Source organism: Melopsittacus undulatus, chromosome 11 (assembly GCF_012275295.1).
Source record: "Melopsittacus undulatus isolate bMelUnd1 chromosome 11, bMelUnd1.mat.Z, whole genome shotgun sequence".
Classification (NCBI taxonomy): domain Eukaryota; kingdom Metazoa; phylum Chordata; class Aves; order Psittaciformes; family Psittaculidae; genus Melopsittacus; species Melopsittacus undulatus.
The window spans coordinates 10,076,462-10,093,391 of record NC_047537.1 but is presented as its reverse complement, the minus strand read 5'-3'; the positions used below and the strand labels follow the sequence as shown (position 1 = coordinate 10,093,391).

The following is a 16,930-nucleotide window of genomic DNA, read 5'->3' as shown; positions in this document are numbered from 1 at the left end:
CCCCGCCCCGGCACGGTACGGTACGGTACGGGCACGGCTCAGGTACGGCCCCGGTACAGTGCGGTGCTGCACGGTGCGGCTGCCGAGGAGCCGGGGAACGCGGACGGGACGGTTCGGGACGGGACGGACGTCGGGGCCCCGCCCGCTCCCGGTAAGTGCGCGGCGGGAGCGGCCCCACAGGGCGGGTTCCCGGGCCCGCGGTGGCTGCCCCAAGGCCTCTCCATGGGGCCGGCCCGGCTGCAGGGACCTGGTCTGTGCCCACACCGCACCCACCAGGCTGCCCACGTACAGGGGCTCGGGATGCTCCCCATTAGCATCCACGGGGGCACCCCCGTTGTAGAGACCTAGGGCCGCACCGTCTGGTTACCCCCAGCTACAGAGACCTGTGCTCTTGCCATGGGTCCCTCCCGGCTGTAGGGCCTCAGGTCATCACCAGGGGGTCAACCCAGCTGTAGGGTCCCACATCATCGCCATGGGGTCACACCCGGCTATAGGGCCTTGGGGCTGCCCCTGCATCCACCCCTGTCTCCTAAGGGATGTTTAACACCCTGTGAAAAGAAGGAGGAAGCTGCCACGACTCTTGCGCCCACTGTTGTGGATACAGTTGTTTCCCTATTCCATGGTTTGGATCTATTGCAGTGTCTCAGGTTGAGGCAGCAGCACTGGTTATGCTTTAAATACTGGAGTAAACCATGGGTTTGGTCTCTGTTAAGCAACTGATGGGGGAAGGGAGGATCGGAGATCCTCCAGGGAGAAAATCAGCCTTCCAGAGGGGCAGCTTTGTACGGATCAGCTGCTGCAGGGTCCCTGTGGTATCAGAGAGCTTTGTAATGGACTGGGCTCATGGAAAACGTGTAGGGAAGCCACAGGTGAGCATCCTGCAGCTGCGGCTCTTGTTCAGGGCTCAGCAAAACCCGCAGTGAGCAGCGGGCAGGAGCAGGCAGCTGGGCACAGACAGACCCCGCTCGGCAGCTCTGTGCCCTGGGGCACTGCTCTGAGCTGTCCTACAGATGGGGATTGCTTGCCCTGAGCACCAGCAGGACACTGAGGGCTGGGACACGGCAAGGACCGCGATTAAAACGGGAGAATTTAGGTTTTACCCTGGAATCTTGATGGGCAGGAAAAACAACTTCCAAAAATTGCTTCAAGCTCAAGGTCCCTTCCAGCCCAAAGCAGGCTGGGTTCTGTGATTCCAGCACTGAAGGGAGTTCCACACTTGGTCTGATGGGAAGCAGTGAATTGCTGAACTGTCCCTGCTCCTTCTCCACGTCTGCAGAACAAGCAAACGCAGGGGCAGAGCAGGTGGGGATTAGCGGGTGTTACTGACTGCTAATCACAAAAGCTGCCAGGGTAAAATTAGACAGGGAATGGTTTGCAGACCCCCAACCCCTCTCACTCAGTGCTCCCAGGCTTGGCTGTTGGCAGAGCCTGACGCACGGATTTCTTTGCTGGAACAAGCGGCTGTGTTTTCTCTTCTGGTTTTTCTGAGCAGAACCCCACTGCCCCGGCAGACGGGAGCACTGATGTGCACCGGCTGCAGGCTACATCCCATTAGCGTGTCTGGAGCTCAGGAGAAGCCAATTACTGACCATGGCGATTCACTGCCATTGAAACTGGCTTGTACTGGGGCCGTGACCCCCGAGGATTAGAGGAAAGGTGCTTCCTCAGGCCCTGCTCTAACCAAGGCTCCTGCAGCTTGTGGGGCCTGGCTGCTGTGATACAGGTTGGGATGGGGCAGCCTGGCCTCAGCCTGGACAGCAAGGGGTTATGTAATGAATGCATCTGGGTTGTCAAGATGGTCTTGTCTAGCCTGAACCTGGGGCTGGAGTTTGGAGGTGGGAAGACCACTCCAAGCTTTACATGAAGTCATCATAGAATCGTAGAATGGTTCGGGTTGAAGGGACCTTAAAGATTATCCAGTCCCACTCCCTGCTTCTAGAGACCTGAGAGCAGCTTCCAGTGCCTAAAGGGGCCGCAGGAAACCTGGAGAGGGGCTTGAGACAAGGGCCTGTAGGGACAGGCCAAGGGGAATGGCTTGAACCTGCCTGAGGGGAGACTGAGCTGAGCTCTTAGGCAGAAGCTGTTCCCTGTGAGGGTGCTGAGGCGCTGGCACAGGGTGCCCAGAGAAGCTGTGGCTGCCCCATCCCTGGCAGTGTTCAAGGCCAGGTTGGACACAGGGGCTTGGAGCAAGCTGCTCCAGTGGAAGGTGTCCCTGCCTGTGGCAGGGGTTGGAACTGGATGAGCTTTAAGGTCCCTTCCAACACAAACCAGGGTTTCTGTGATTATCAGCAACTTCTCCTGTCTATATAACAAGCAAAAACCTCTCGGGGTTCCCACTAATGTGTCCCCTCAACCCCAGATCATGTCCCAGCAGCATGTACCCAAGATGCTGATGTGATGCTCATCACTGCTGGCCAGAGCAGGAGCCGTGCTCATCGGCAGGGCTATGGGGAAACTGCAGAGCAAATTCAGCGTCCACACCACCAAATACAGGTAAAGCAATGCCAGATGATTGTGGCAGGGGTTGGAACTGGACGAAATTTAACGTCCCTGCCAACCAAAACCAGGCTGGGATTCTATGAAATAACTCCGTATCTGGCAGCAGGGTGTGTGATCTCTGCCTTGGAAGCAGCTGAGAGCCCAGGGTGGCAGCACAGGGGGACTTGATGTGCTTGGCAAGAAGGGTGTTGGGTGTCAGAGAGCAGCAGAGCCCAGAGCCAGGCTGGTGTCAGTGGAAGAGGAGGCTGGAGAGATAGGAATTCCTTCTTTGACCAGCACAGAGTGCACTGTCATATTCACCCTGAATATTTAGCAGGTCTGGAGGTGGAATAGGTCTGTTCCATCCCATCCAGTCCAGGGGATGCCTTTGTCCATTCACAGCTTCTCTTTTGCTCTCTAAAGGCAGATGTTGTTCCTCTTCAGCCCAGCCACAGATGCCACCTCAGTCTCACTGGGGCAGGGCACCTGGACCATGCCCAGAGCACCCTGACTGTGCCCAGAGCATCATCAGCTTCCATTGCTGTCTCTGCCTGTGCAGGGCCGATGGCTCCATGGGAGAGGTGGGACCCGCTCGAGCCGCTCCGCAGCACAGCCTTGCACACAGCGATGCTGTCACTGCAGTGGCTGCTCTCAAACCAGACCTGTGTGTGTCCGGAGCAAGGGACAAGGTGAGGCTCCCCTTGCCACAGGGCACAGCATGGTCACAGGTGGGAACTGTATTGCCAGGCTGGGAAAATGGGGTTTCTGTGTGAGCTTTAGAGATTCCCATGAATGGTTCCAACTTTGTCAGTTCCTGAATTTAGGAACACGAGATGAGCTTAGAGCTAGGGCAAACACTGAACCAAGTTTTAGAAGCTCTGTAGAGCTCAGATCACATCAAATGCTCTCACCCAGGCTTGGAGTCACTGGACTGGCCCTTACAGGACCTGGCAGTGGATGGGCTCTGTAGGAGCTCAGACCAGAAGAACCCCCTCTCCAAGTGCAGGGCTCACAATAACAGGACCAGGGAGGTGTGTGTCCGTGCTCATGGGCTGCTCTCCTGTCCTGCTCCACAGAGCCTGGCTGTCTGCAGCTGGAGGTCCGGGGCTGTGCTGCAGCGGTTCACAGGCCACCAGCGGGAGGTCACCAAGGTGAGTGACAATGGGCTGAGTGCAGGGGTCTCCTCTGCTCCTACTGGTCAGAAACCCGGAGCCAGGAGTGATGGAGCAGTGGTTTGTCACCCGCAGAGAGATCGTGGTGCTCCCTCAGAGGGACGGGGGTAGCAGGGTGTGCTAGGTCTTTCCCAGGGTCCCCACTGATACTTTGCTGTCCAGGGAAGTGGCACGGAGTGGTTGCATCTGGGCTAAACAGGGTTCCAGGACACTTGGACATGCTCTCCCTGCCTAGAGACTACTTAGCAGCAGCTCCGGATGAATTCCTAGGCCAAGTTTTTCATCCAGAGATGCTGTTCACTTGTGTCAGGCTTCATTCCACGAGACTCATTGTTGTTCTTGGGTTTTATTCTTGTTGGAGAGGGGCTTTGGCCAAGGGTCTGTAGGGACAGGCCAAGGGGAATGGCTTGAACCTGCCAGAGGGGAGACTGAGATGAGCTCTTAGGCAGAAGCTGTTCCCTGTGAGGGTGCTGAGGTGCTGGCACAGGGTGCCCAGAGAAGCTGTGGCTGCCCCATCCCTGGCAGTGTTCAAGGCCAGGTTGGACACAGGGGGTCCTGGGATGATGCTGCCCGATGCTCCCCACCACAACCTGCATGGTCACAGCAGGGCCTGCACTGGGGCTGAGCGGTTCCCCTGGTCCTGCTGTGTTGGGGTTTGCCTATGCCAGGATCCAGCAGAGCAGAAGTCTCAGTGTGAGCATTGGGCAGTCGGGCACACGCACATCAGCACGGGCAGAGCAGGGTCTGAAGGCTGGTCTCTCCCCAGTTGTGTTTCTGCCCATCCTGGGCTCTGACACGGCTGCAGAGGGGTGGTGATGAGGCCATGCCGCTTCCCATCTTGTTCTGCCCAGGTCACCTCAGCCCCTGATTCCAGCAGAGTCTTCAGCGCATCCCGGGACAAGACAGCGATGATGTGGGAGCTCCAGGGGACACCAGGACCAAGGCAGCACTTTGCAGCACATGACCTGGTTGTGACAGGCCTGGCTGTGAGCCCGGGTGAGGGACACCAGGCTCCCATTCCCCAGGGATTTCTTGACAACCATTCCTGGCTGTCGCTGTCAATAGGAACGTGTGCTTGCAGATGCCTCCCAGCTGTGCACGGGCTCACGGGACAACACCGTGTGCAAGTGGGACACAGAGACCGGGCGGTGTCTGCGCAGAGCCATCACCCGCAGGAACCTGGTAGGAGCGGCCGGTTCCGTGCATCCCATCACGGCAGCTGGGTGCCAGTTTCTCACCGTGTGAGGTGCATCTGCTCTGAGCTTGGTGTTTCAGGACAGCCCTGAGACACTGCTCAGGCTGCACCTGGGGAGGGCAGGGCTGCAGGCTGGTTACTGCACTCTCCAGGTAACCGTAAAGCACAGAGATGCCCAGAGCCACGCAGCAGCTGATGGATGCTCTCAGTGGGAGCTGTTTGGGACACGTGAGGGGAGGAGTTGGTGGGAAGCAAGAAAAAACTGCCCCAGTTTTCTGCTCAGAGCCCAGCACGAGGAGCAGAGGACGTGGCCACGGTGGCTCAGTGTCTGCAGGACATCAGCCCCGGCTGCACAGGGCTGCCTCCTGCTCACCTGTGCCTTCCCACAGGTCACACATCTGTGCTGGGTGCCTGGGGAGCCTTATGTCATCCAGAGCTCAGAGGATAAAACAGTCAGGTAAATGAGAGTCCCCCAGAGCCTGAAGGGGGGACAAGAGACCTGGAGAGGGGCTTGGGACAAGGGCCTGTAGGGACAGGCCAAGGGGAATGGCTTGAACCTGCCCGAGGGGAGACTGAGCTGAGCTCTTAGGCAGAAGCTGTTCCCTGTGAGGGTGCTGAGGCGCTGGCACAGGGTGCCCAGAGAAGCTGTGGCTGCCCCATCCCTGGCAGTGTTCAAGGCCAGGTTGGACCCAGGGGCTTGGAGCAGCTGCTCCAGTGGAAGGGGTCCCTGCCCGTGGCAGGGGTTGGAGCTGGAGGAGCTTTAAGGTCTCTTCCAAGACAAACCAGGCTGGGATTCTATGATCATATGGAATTCTGTAGGTGGCCACACAGCCTGGGGCACATGGGGGTTATGGAAAATCCCAGAGCACAAAGAGCTGTTACTGTTGTTTTTTGTCCTCACCACCCAGCCTCCTGTACCCTGCTGGGGTGGACAGAAGCCACCTTCCAGCTCCCCTGGGTCTCGGAGCATGACCAGGGGAGGCCAGGACAGGGACCCTGGTGGCTGTAAGCAGCACTGGTGGTGACTGGGTGAAAAGGAGAATCCGTAAAGAAGAAATCTTGGCACAGCTCCAGCGGCTGGAGCTGGATCCTGAATGGATGCGGGGAGAGCTTTGGGGGTATGGCTTGCTGGGGGAAGGAAAGGGACAGCAGCAAGGTTAGTGCAGGGGGCATGGAGGGATGACCATCATGGCAGTGATGCATCAGAGTCCCCCTTCCTCTCCCGGTTCCTCCCAGGCTCTGGGACCTGCGGCAGCTGGAGGTGGCTCACGGCTTCCCCGCCAAGCAGCACATCCAGACCTGCTGCGACGTGAGCCCCGACGGGCGGCTCTGCCTGAGCACCAGCAGCGGCACCGCGGGCGAGGGCTGCGAGGCCACGGTGAGGGCCAGCCCCGCGGTGCGAGCGGGACAGCAGCGCAGGCAGCTGCCTGCGGTGCGTTTGTGTTCCCGTGTCCGTGGCACGGGGCCATGTGCTCCTCTGCTTAGGATCTTCCTGCCTGTCCCTTTGGCAAGGCTGGAGCTCAGGGGGTACCCGAGCGGCTGCTCTTGATTAAAGCCCTGGGGGTTTGTTCCATGGTGTTGAGGAGCACAGAAAGCCCACCAGGAACCCCCATGCTGGAGGCATTTCCAAACCATGGTTCAGTCCTGCAGGTTCCCAGCGCTGTGTGTGAGCATCGGGAGGGTGAGACCTGTGGGTGTGACTCCCACTATTTACAATGAAGACAGCTCAGGGCCTTCTTGCCAGGTTAGCAAAGTATGTGAAATGTGGTGACTGTGCATGCTCGAGTGCAACCTTTCCAGGTACATCCTTGAGTAAAGAATGTCAAATATTCCATCCTCATTATCCACCCCAGTTAGATCCAAAGTCTGCTATCGTGTAACATAAGTGACTCTCAGGATTCACCACGTCCTTGAGACGATGCCTGTGGGCATCCAGCTCTGACCTCTGCCTGTGCCCTGCAGCTGTGGGACCTGCGGCAGACGAGGAGCCACGTGTGTGAGTACAAAGGGCACTTCCAGACCACGACCTCGGGGGTTTTCCTCCCGTGGGGGACCACGCTCGCCCCCAGCATCGCCACAGCCTCACTTGACAGCACCGTGAAGGTCTGGGACCGAGACACTACAGGTAGGACAGGGCCCGGCAGCTCAGTGCCCCACTCTGGGTAACAGAGCTGCTGCTTGGTTTGTCTCCCGGTGCTGATGGGCACAGTGAAGCCTGAGATCTCTGGGTTTTCCTCTAATCCAGCTGCAGGGCAGGCTGGAGCTGCCCCAGAGCAAACCCAGGGGCTTCTGCTTGTCCCCCAGCCAAGGAAATGGGAAATTACTTCTCTTTCCCATGTCCATCTAATCCATCCCTGCCTCCCCTCCACAGAAGGGGCAGAGCCTGACCTCAGCCTGGATTCCTGTTCCCTGGCCACTGCCTGACTGGGCAACACAGACCCACAGTGGGGCTTATGGAGATGGAGAGTCCCTTGTTTAAAGGGGACATCCCGATGTGGGGATGCAGGAGAGGGACAAAGACAGAGCAGAGGGAGTGGGAGGTTGCTGCGGTTGTGTCTCACCTCAGTGGCTTCTCTGTTCCCTCCTCAGCCTGCCTGGCCACACTGTACCTGGATGGGGCAGGAGCATTGTCCTCGCTGGCTGCCTGCGACAGCTCCACGCTGCTCTGTGCCACTTCCAGCTCGGGGATCCACGTCCTCCGGCTGCGTGCGAGTGCGGAGCCGGTGCTGGAGGAGGTGGGAGTGTTCTGACCGCAGCAGAGGGCAGGTGGCTCCACAAGCACCGCTTTGTGCCTGCAGAGCTGTGATGTGGGCTCAGCAGTGACAGCACCCACTGCTTTCAGCCTGTGAGTGGGGAAGGCACTGGAGCTGCCTGGAACAGCCACAGCATGGATGCATCCAGGCCACGGTCTTGTTCCTGAGTGAGCCTCGTGTGTTACTGACAAACCTCCCCACAGGCAGCTCCCCCAGGGAGCAGCACCGGGGGGTGCCAGGTCAGCCTGAGCTCAGCTGCAATTGGAAGGGGGTAAGTCACCACGAGAGGTGGCTGCCTGTACAACCTGTATGACTGTGCCCAGTGCCACTCTGTGAGCAGCTCAGCTCCACCGACCTGCTGGCTGTGGTCCTGTTGATGCAGAACAAGGTTGGTGTTCTGACCTCTCATCCCAGGGTATTTTCTCTGGGAGCAAATAAGAGCTGGCACAGAGCACATGGGAGCTGCCACCCCACTACTCAGAAGGGAGGAGAAAGCCCACAAAGTGCTTTTCAGAAGAACAGTAACTCGTGAATAGGTTTTCTTAAAACACCATCTCCACTGCAGGTGCTGAGAGCAGAACTATGTTCATGCTGCCAATGAACACCGAGCTGCTCCAGCTGACAGCAAGGACATGAACCACTCTCCTCTTTCCCCCCGAGGGGTTTTTATGGTGGCAGACAGAAAGCAAACTGTGCTGGGAAGTTCCTGTAATTTCTCCATTCCTCACTGGGCCCCACAGGCACATTCAAAACATGCTTTGATTTTCCAGAACACAACATTTGCAAAGCCTCAATCTAAAGAATAAACATCAAGTAAGAAAGCTCCCTGCAGTGTGTATGTTAGAACAAGACAGTCCTACACTGAAACACCCTTTCTCACATCACCTCAGGTGAGACACAGCAAAAACTTACACAGGAGATGCCTACGTGCATTTGAAGCATCCAGCTCATCAAGGTCATGAGGTGGTACACAGAAAAGAAACTTCCCTGGCCTTTAACACCACCTGTGGGTGAACACAAAGGGCACACAGACCCCCACACTTAGGGTACCGTGTTCCTCTAACACTGACACCAAGTTTTCCCTTCTTTAAATGCAAATCAAGCTTGAAGCCACAGACTTCTTCCAAAGGCTCCTGGAAATGGAAGGTAAGAAGGGAATGAGCAGAGGCTGAACAACACAGCACACCTCGGGGGTGTGTGGTGAGCCACAGATGTGTAAAATGGACTGCAGGAAACCTGTGAGGCTAATGGGGAAGGGAGGGTGGAAACAGATGGATCATCTCCAAACGACAGCAGAAAGTATCTGCAGTATGAAACCAGCACCCTAAAGGGCAGAAAAACATGACCCAATATTTGCCTCCAGCAAACACAGGTACTTCACAACCACCTCAACCCAAGGCCCAACCAGTGCCCAGCTGCCCTATCACATGCTGCAACAGCCCATTCCTTTCTTTAATATAAAAAAGCTTGTCCTAGTTGATGGCCACAAACGTTTCCTTCAGTTCATGAGCAGCAGCTCTGAGCTACTCTGCTGTCCACAGCTTGAAGGTTCTGTCATAGGAGCAGGTTGCTATCAGCTGGCCATCGAGGGAGATGTCCAGTCCCATCACCTTTCCCTCATGACCAGCCAGTGTCTTCAGTGGGGACCAGCCGGGGTGAGTCCAGATCTTGGCTGTGTTGTCATAGGCACCCGTAAGCAGGAAGTTTCCATGGTTGGCTGCAGCAGAGGACGAGAACAAGGCAGAGGTGAGATTTGCAGATAAAACCATCCCAAATCCTGACTTTCTCGACCTGAAGGTGTTTCATCCCCTGCCACCTCAGCTCAGAAGGTACTTACGTTCAAACTTCACCCCAGTCACCAGGTTCTGGTGGGCAGGAATGGTGTAGATGCACTTCCTCTGGCGCAGGTCCCACACCTTGCATGTGTTGTCACCACTGCCAGTCGCAACGTGGTATCTGCCAAAGGGTGGGGGAAGGCATTGCTGTAAGCTTTGTACTCAGAGCTCCTAGTTCCACCACCCAAACTCTCTTCTTACCCATTAGGGGAGAAGTTAATCCCATAGATCTCCTTCAGGTGGCCTTCCAGGAACATGATGCAGCGTCCCGTGCGCAAGTCCCACACCCGGCCAAAAGCATCCAGTCCTCTAGGAAGGGAGACCACTAGTGTTACCCATCAGAGTCTTCCACAAGTGCCAGAGCTCAGCCTCACCAGCAGCATCACTGGGGCACCTCACATCAGTCAGCAACCAAACCTTGATACCATTTCCTGTCTGGTTCCAGTGCAAAGCACACTCACCCAGTGCCTGCAAGGGACCCGTCTGTGTGAAAGGCAATGTCATAGACCCCTTTGCTGTGCCCCTCCTGATGGAGAATCTCCTCCTGAGCTTCCAGGTCCCACAAGCGCCACGAGTGATCATAGCTGTAAAAACAAAGCATGTGTCCAACCCAATGGATCTCCAAGGAGAACAAGAGGGTATTTCACTAACTCGGGGTGGGGGTGGGGTGTTATTTCCAGCTGGAGACCAACAGGGTTTCCCATGAGGGGCTGAGAAAGGAATCCCAGTGCCTTGATGTTCCTCACACTGCAGCAGCCCAGCTGCTGTCAATGGCCAACCCTTGCCCACACTCTGCTCCTCTGGACAAGCAACAGCACTCACTGGGCTACCAGATAAAGAGCTTATGGTAATGTCTGAAGGAAATAAGCAAACCTCCCTACCAGGTGGTACCCAGGAACCGGCCTGACGGGTGCCACATCACACGTGCCACTCTCATGCTGTGTCCTTCAATATCTGCCACCGGTTCATCACTGAAAGATAAACAAAAATCAGGCACTGATCAGAGGCTGGGGCTCCTGGAGGCCTTTGCAAACGTTCTGCTCACAGCACAAGGTCTGTTCATTAAATGCCACCCAGCCAGAACATCAGAGCTTTAACTAATGGCTCTGAATTCTGGCTTTGCTCACACAGGTGCAGCTGTAAGCTGGAACCCCTTGATCCACACTCATGTTGGTTATAAAGTTCTCCTATGATAATTATTATCATTATTCCTGAAAAGGCCCTTGTCATTAGTGCTTGAAAGCGCAGAACCAAAACACAGACTACTGCAACAGCAGGAGATTTACTGCAGCTTCACAGAACTAGAGCAAATCCTGCTCTTGTGCAGAGCTGCAGGAAGGGAGGATAGAGGGAATATTCTGCCAGAATTACAAGCAGCAGGTCAGCAACCTTCAGCAGCAGACCTGAGCAGCATTTAGTTTCTTTCCAACAGGGTAACTAAAGAGATGTGGTCATCTGAGACTAATAAGCAGCCAGTGCAGAACTGTGCTTCTCTTACTGGAAACACTGACTTCCAGCTAATGATAAGCACCTGAGCACTTCCACTGCATGAGGTACACTGCAGGGCTCCTCAAATACAGCCAATGCCAGGGCTCAGTGTCTACACCTTCTCTTCTTCACAGCCTTGGGATAGATGCTGCACATCTTCCAAAACTACACTGCAATGACAGAGCCACTGAGAGGCCGAAGCTTTTGTGCATCCTCCTGTATTTGGTTAGTCCTTCTCCAGATAGTGGTGCTTTCTAGTAACTCTTAAGTTAATTTTTTAATATCCATAGAATGAACTAGGTTGGAAAAGACCATCAAGTCCAGTCCAAGAGGGGATATTTTCTCCTAAATCAAAGTTTAGAATGAAACAATCTCCAAATCCTCCATCCATCACCCAAAGCATTCACCAGAGCCCAGCAGCAACCTGGACTTGATTCTCTTCAGATGACTTCCCCTCACCTGGATTTCCCTACTCAGGGTGATCTCTTTTCCTGCTGAAGAAGGTGGCACATACTGAGGCCAGGAATTGCACTGGTATAACTACAAGAAAAGGTTGTATCTGCAGGAGGATGGTAAATGTCCAGTGTTTTGCAGCATGAAATAAACCCCAAACCAATCATGCTGCAGTGTGCTTGTCTGGTATCATTCTGACCTGTCAAGGCTCCAGAGTTTGACAGAACCATCAGCTGCACAGGAGGCCAGGTTAACATCCTTCTTGTCCAGGGAGACAGTGGCTTTGGGATGGAAAACTATTGCTCCTACATTGGTGCTGTGTCCTTAAGAGAAAGGAAGATCAAAAATCACCATCTGGCACATGATCTTGGCCAGTTCTTCAGAGAAGCGGCATTGCTCATTAGCTGGGTACCAGTGAACACTGTTGCTGTGTCCTCCCACACTGGGTGAAGGTGCATTGTAACCACCAGCCACAGCTGCCAACAGCTACACTGCACTTCCAGTAGCACCCACTTCAGGATGTCCAACACAAAGGTTTGTAACACTCAAAATGTAGTGAAAATCCAACATATAAATCCAGAGATCTGTCCTCACCTTTGTACTTAGTCAAAGTTGTGACCACTGTTCAAAGAACCTCACTGATGGCAAGTGACTGGCCAAAAATGCTGCTATTTGCCTCTAAATAAGTCAAACCAGGTTTTGAAACAAAACAAAACAAAACCCCATTTAGAATCAGGAACAGCAAACTCTGGTCTCAGCTCTAAGAGATGGGACAGGACTTCCTCCTCATTACCTGACAGTGCCCCAGCTCCCCAGTGCTCTCATGAGAACAAAACCTGCCTAAAGATCACTACATTTGGAGCCAAAGTAATTGAGAAAGGGGAACTCAGCCCAGAGAAGAACAAAAGAACTCAACAGAGTCGCTCTCACCTCGTAAGGTGTGGGCAAGGTTGCAGTCAGGCACGGACCAGAGCTTGCACAACCCACTCCTGTTGATGACAAGAAATAGGTGTCAGTGTAGGCAGGAATGTCAAAGAGCAGATCAAACCCAGAGCTGCAAAACCCCCTGGGTATGGGGGCTGCAATGGCTGAAATACCAATGCACGTGGGGCAACCAGCCACAACTAATGGACTTGGACTGAAATCTCTCCTAGGCTCTAAATTGAAGGGAAGAGAGTTCAGAGTAGAAAGAAAAAGCGTTTCTGAACTCTCCTGATTCACCGGTCTGCAGTAGCACCCCTCTCCTTCACTCCTGCTGTGCCTTCCAGCCCCTAAAGCAAGTGCTGTGGAAGGAGACTCACCAGCAGGCAGTTGCGAGGAGTTTGGAATTGGGGCTGAAGTGGCAGTAGGACAGCGGACGATCATCTCCAATCTGGCTGCAGAAGTTATTCAATGACTGAAAACAAAGACAAAGAAAACAATAACTGAGCAAAGCACAACCTGGAGAAAACCTCAGGCAAAGAGTGGGGTGAAGAAGGCAGAGGCCTTTGGAAAGTCACTTTCAAAGGGAGGAGCTGCCCCACAGCCACTCCAGCTCCAAGCATGCTTGTCTGGTACCATTCTGACCTTTCAAGGCTCCACAGAGCTGGCCTGATGTAGGCCTGGGGCCCAGTGCAGCTCTCCAGTGCCACCCATTGTACTGGCCACCAGGAAGCCTTCAGGCCTCCTTTGCAACTGTGGCTTTGATAATGAACATCCTGCAGCTTTGGTTTCTTTCTACACCTCATCCAATGAATGCATCCAGACAGAGGAGGGCAGGCATTGTGGTGTGCTGAGGGGAGAAGTCAACCTTCTGGCAGTTAATGCCTCTGGGCGTAAACTGGATTTGAGTGGCTCAAGCCTCTCTGTTGGGTTAAACTGGGAATCTAACTTAACACACTCACAAGGCTGTCTCAGAGTCATCTAAAAGATGGTTATTATGGTGTTGCTTGTATTTTCCCTTGGGTTTATGCACTGGTGACTGCTGTACAGGAAAGGAAAGTGAGCAGTCCCTTCCTCACCAGCTAAACCTGTGATTGGGGCAGGAACAAATGCCTTTAGGTTCACAGGCAATTGGCAAGGCAGTGCAGGAATGTCTGCTCATCCCTCTGCCACGCAAAGGGACAACTAACGTACATCTCTCTGAATCCCTGAAGGAATTAGAACATGCTCTTTGCACACCACGGGGGAAGGAAGAATAAAGAGAGCTTCCCAACAGGCAACAGTGCAGAAAACTGCACACATCTGCACAGCACCTCTGGGCACTGACCCCTTCCTGAGTCTTTGGAGGAGTAGCAAGAAGCTGTAAAAGCAGCAGCCAAACCTACCCGCAGGGATTTGTGTAGCTCCTGCCTCTGTGATGTCCTGGTTGCCTCTGGGATCTCTTTGAGCAGGCGGGCTTCTTCCAACCGCTTTGCTGCCCTGCAGAGAGCAACAGTGGGGTAAGAAAACCCTACACTGCCCTACCCTGCTGCTGGAAACTGGCCATGCCTTCATCCTCCCCCAAGCTGGGCTGATGTTACGAGTCAGTCACGGAGCACTCGAGTTCTACACTCACTGGACTTGTCTGCCTGTGTATGTTCCCCATTCCTTTGGCCCCAGATTGGCTGCACTACCCACAGTGGGATGAGCAGCCAAACTTTACACCAAGTTGTGCCTCCTCTTTCCTTTGAGCTGCTGGGTCTCACCTGGGGAGTGAGTAGTTTGCAAGCCAGAGCCGTGCTGTTTTCAGGCTGCGTGGTCCTTCGTGGTACCAGGTTTGCTGATACTGCAAGGGAAAGAACACAGCTGATGTGATGTTGCTCTTCCACTCAGTAACCTCCTCTGAGCAGACAAGTGCCATCACAGTGTCCGCTCTTAAATCTCACTGTGTTAAGGCCTCTTTTTAAAGGTATTTTGCACAACTATCAGCCCTAGAAAAAGTGATTAAAGAGACAAAGCAAACTCTGCCCTGCAGACAAAATCCTGATGTGCAGCCATTTCACTCAAGAATATTCCAGTTCTGACGCACGTTTACTTGATGAATTACAGCTCCCTCATTCTCTACACATACCCCTGGAAAATGAAAGCGAAGAGCTGCAGAAATTGTCCTTGTTTGTGACACCAAGATCCCAAAATAAGAAGGGAAAAATGGACTTAGAAAAGAGACAGGAGAATCAGAAAGAAAGAAGAATCACAGGCAGAAACAGATGCAGCAGAAGGAACATATCCTCTTTTCTTCCCAAGTACAAAGACAGCAACAAAGGCTCTGCTAGACTAAGGAACAGTTCAAACATCTGCTCTCCTCTTTTACATGCAGAATGGGATTTGTCCTGCAAACAAAGACTAACTTAATGCTCCTGATTTAGAATTGCTAAGACAGACAACACAGAATAAGCATGAACGGATAACATGAGAACCCACAGACTGACCCAAACCAAGACTCCTGAGCAGAGCCCATGAAAGCCAGGTATCACACAGGCTTCCCTCAGCGCTGAGGGAACAGGGAGATCATTACCTCTTCTCTGGACTTTTTAGATCTGTCGTCATCTTTCCTGGTCTTTTTTAACGCGTCTGTGCCAACCACTGAAAGGATATTTCTTAACCTGGGAAGAAACACAGCAAGTTGTATTCAGGCTGTGAATTCTCAGCTAAGCTGACAATGAGCTCCTGCCAACTGCTCTTTCTTCCTCAGTGTTATTGCAGCACTGTAAGGAAGTGTTACAGAGCAGTGGCACTTGCTGCACCCCAACCACATGGAAAACATCCATCAAGAATTAGATAAACTCCAAGTTCTCCCTATCCACAACTCAAGCAGACACAGCACCTCTCCCTCCTTTCTGCAGGACCTTCTCCAAAGAGGGTGATGGGCTCCCCAAGTGCCCGCAAACAGGCTTTGACTTCAGAGTCATCAGTGGACACGTTGATCTGCCGGGCTCGCTTCCTGCGCTCAAACTCTGCCAGCACCTCGGCCTGACGCTCACTCATGTGGTCTTCAAGGTCAAAGACCTCACCTGAGCAACAAACAGAGCTGTCAGCTCACAGCAGTGCTGGATGAGAAACCATCCCAGAATCCCAGCCTGGTTTGGGTTGGAAGGGACCTTAAAGCTCACCCAATTCCAACCCCTGCCATGGGCAGGGACCCCTTCCACTGGAGCAGCTGCTCCAAGCCCCTGGGTCCAACCTGGCCTTGAACACTGCCAGGGATGGGGCAGCCACAGCTTCTCTGGGCACCCTGTGCCAGCGCCTCAGCACCCTCACAGGGAACAGCTTCTGCCTAAGAGCTCAGCTCAGTCTCCCCTCTCTTGGGCAGGTTCAAGCCATTCCCCTTGGCCTGTCCCTCCAGGCCCTTGTCCCAAGCCCCTCTCCAGCTTTCCTGCAGCCCCTTTAGGCACTGGAGCTGCTCTCACGTCTCCCCTTCAGGAGCCTTCTCTTGTCCAGGCTGCCCCAGCCCAGCTCTCTCAGCCTGGCTCCAGAGCAGAGCTGCTCCAGCCCTGTGTTTGTGCTGGGGATGCCCTGATCCAGAGGCAGGACCAGATCCCTCTCAAAGAGGAAAAGCCAAACAAGGAGCCATTGATGCAGGCAAAAGCCTCATGGGTTTGACTTTAAGTTATCCTAAAAGTTGACCACAGCCTTTTGAAAGTGTCGCACTGCAGAACATGGGTCAATATTCTCACCACTGCTGATGTTGATGTTGCCAGCTTCGATCGCCGCTTTCATCCCCTCTTTCCCCAGCAGCCCCGATTCTCCCTTTGCCAGACGCTCCCTCTCCTTCTCCTCAAGGCTGCCATAGAAGATGGGGGCTCGCTTGGCTGGGGGAGCATCACTGCTCTCTTCTGCAGGCTTGGTCTTGGTGGCCTGGAAGGTGAAGGCAGAACTTTAAGTGCGTTTTGGTTGACAAGGAGCCAGCAAACAGCTCCGGGTGCAGGGGAGGACGGTGGCGACGTTGTGATGAGACCCGGACACTCGTGGTTGAAGCAGCAGCTTTGGCCCAAGTGCAAAGGGCAGAAGTAAAATGCCCCATTAAATACTTTGCCGCAGTTGGACTCTGCTGTGTTCTGGCTCCCTGTGACCTGCTCACACCTCACTTTTAAGGCTCCTTTCGGGACTACAGTGAAGAACAACAACGTTATAGCTCGGAGCTTTTCGCCATCCCGCTCAGGAAGGAGGCGATGCCGCTGCCCGCTCGGGGGCGCTCCGCACGTGGAGGGGGGGGTGTGACCGGTTCCCGCTCCCGGGAGAGGGGCCTCGAACAAACATCCCGGAAAGAACCCGAGCATCCCGGGAAACCTGACACAGACGCGGCTGGGGGCGGGGGGGCTCCGGCCGCCGCCAACCCCGCAGGCCGCAGCAGCGCACACGAGCCCCCGGGGCGGCCCCGCTGCCGTGCGGGTAACGGGCCCGGCGCCGCCGCCTCCCTCCCCGCCCGAGCCAGACACCCACCTCTGCGGGAGCGGGGGCCCGCACCAGCGGGCGGGCGCCACCCCGCGCTGCCGGGGCCCGAGCGGAGGCCATGGCGGTGGCAACGGGAACCGGGAACGGCAGCAGCACGGTGCTCGGGCTCCGGCGCCTCACGATCACTTCCGGGGGACGCGGGGC

At 54.8% G+C, this 16,930-nt stretch overlaps 2 protein-coding genes across 8 annotated transcripts; one reads left to right on the top strand and one right to left on the bottom strand.

Annotated features, from left to right (window-relative positions):
• Position 1: 1 nt before the first annotated feature.
• WDR31 (WD repeat domain 31) lies at positions 2–8,423 on the top strand. 7 transcript variants are annotated; one of them, XM_031054482.2, is made up of 11 exons: positions 2–151; positions 2,360–2,493; positions 3,038–3,167; positions 3,555–3,629; positions 4,502–4,646; positions 4,732–4,832; positions 5,235–5,302; positions 6,082–6,223; positions 6,488–6,589; positions 6,808–6,970; positions 7,435–8,423. In XM_031054482.2, the coding sequence occupies exons 2-11, from the start codon at positions 2,447–2,449 to the stop codon at positions 7,593–7,595; spliced, it is 1,134 nt and encodes a 377-aa protein (XP_030910342.2). In that variant the 5' UTR covers positions 2–151; positions 2,360–2,446; the 3' UTR covers positions 7,596–8,423. The 7 variants fall into 7 exon arrangements, 6 of the variants coding, with proteins under 6 accessions (XP_030910342.2, XP_005140735.2, XP_030910340.2 ...); XR_004081396.2 differs by lacking the exon at positions 2–151 and having other exon boundaries at positions 2,361–2,493; positions 2,902–3,167; positions 7,435–7,986; positions 8,164–8,423; XM_005140678.3 differs by lacking the exon at positions 6,488–6,589.
• Positions 8,424–9,021: 598 nt separating this feature from the next.
• On the bottom strand, positions 9,022–16,921 carry PRPF4 (pre-mRNA splicing tri-snRNP complex factor PRPF4). Its single transcript, XM_034067801.1, has 14 exons — positions 16,775–16,921; positions 16,009–16,189; positions 15,159–15,345; positions 14,850–14,937; positions 14,041–14,120; positions 13,681–13,774; positions 12,676–12,770; positions 12,305–12,363; positions 11,574–11,697; positions 10,315–10,404; positions 9,895–10,017; positions 9,635–9,742; positions 9,436–9,554; positions 9,022–9,315 (listed from the first exon to the last, which is right to left on the bottom strand). The coding sequence occupies exons 1-14, from the start codon at positions 16,844–16,846 to the stop codon at positions 9,122–9,124; spliced, it is 1,614 nt and encodes a 537-aa protein (XP_033923692.1). The 5' UTR covers positions 16,847–16,921; the 3' UTR covers positions 9,022–9,121.
• Positions 16,922–16,930: the final 9 nt, after the last annotated feature.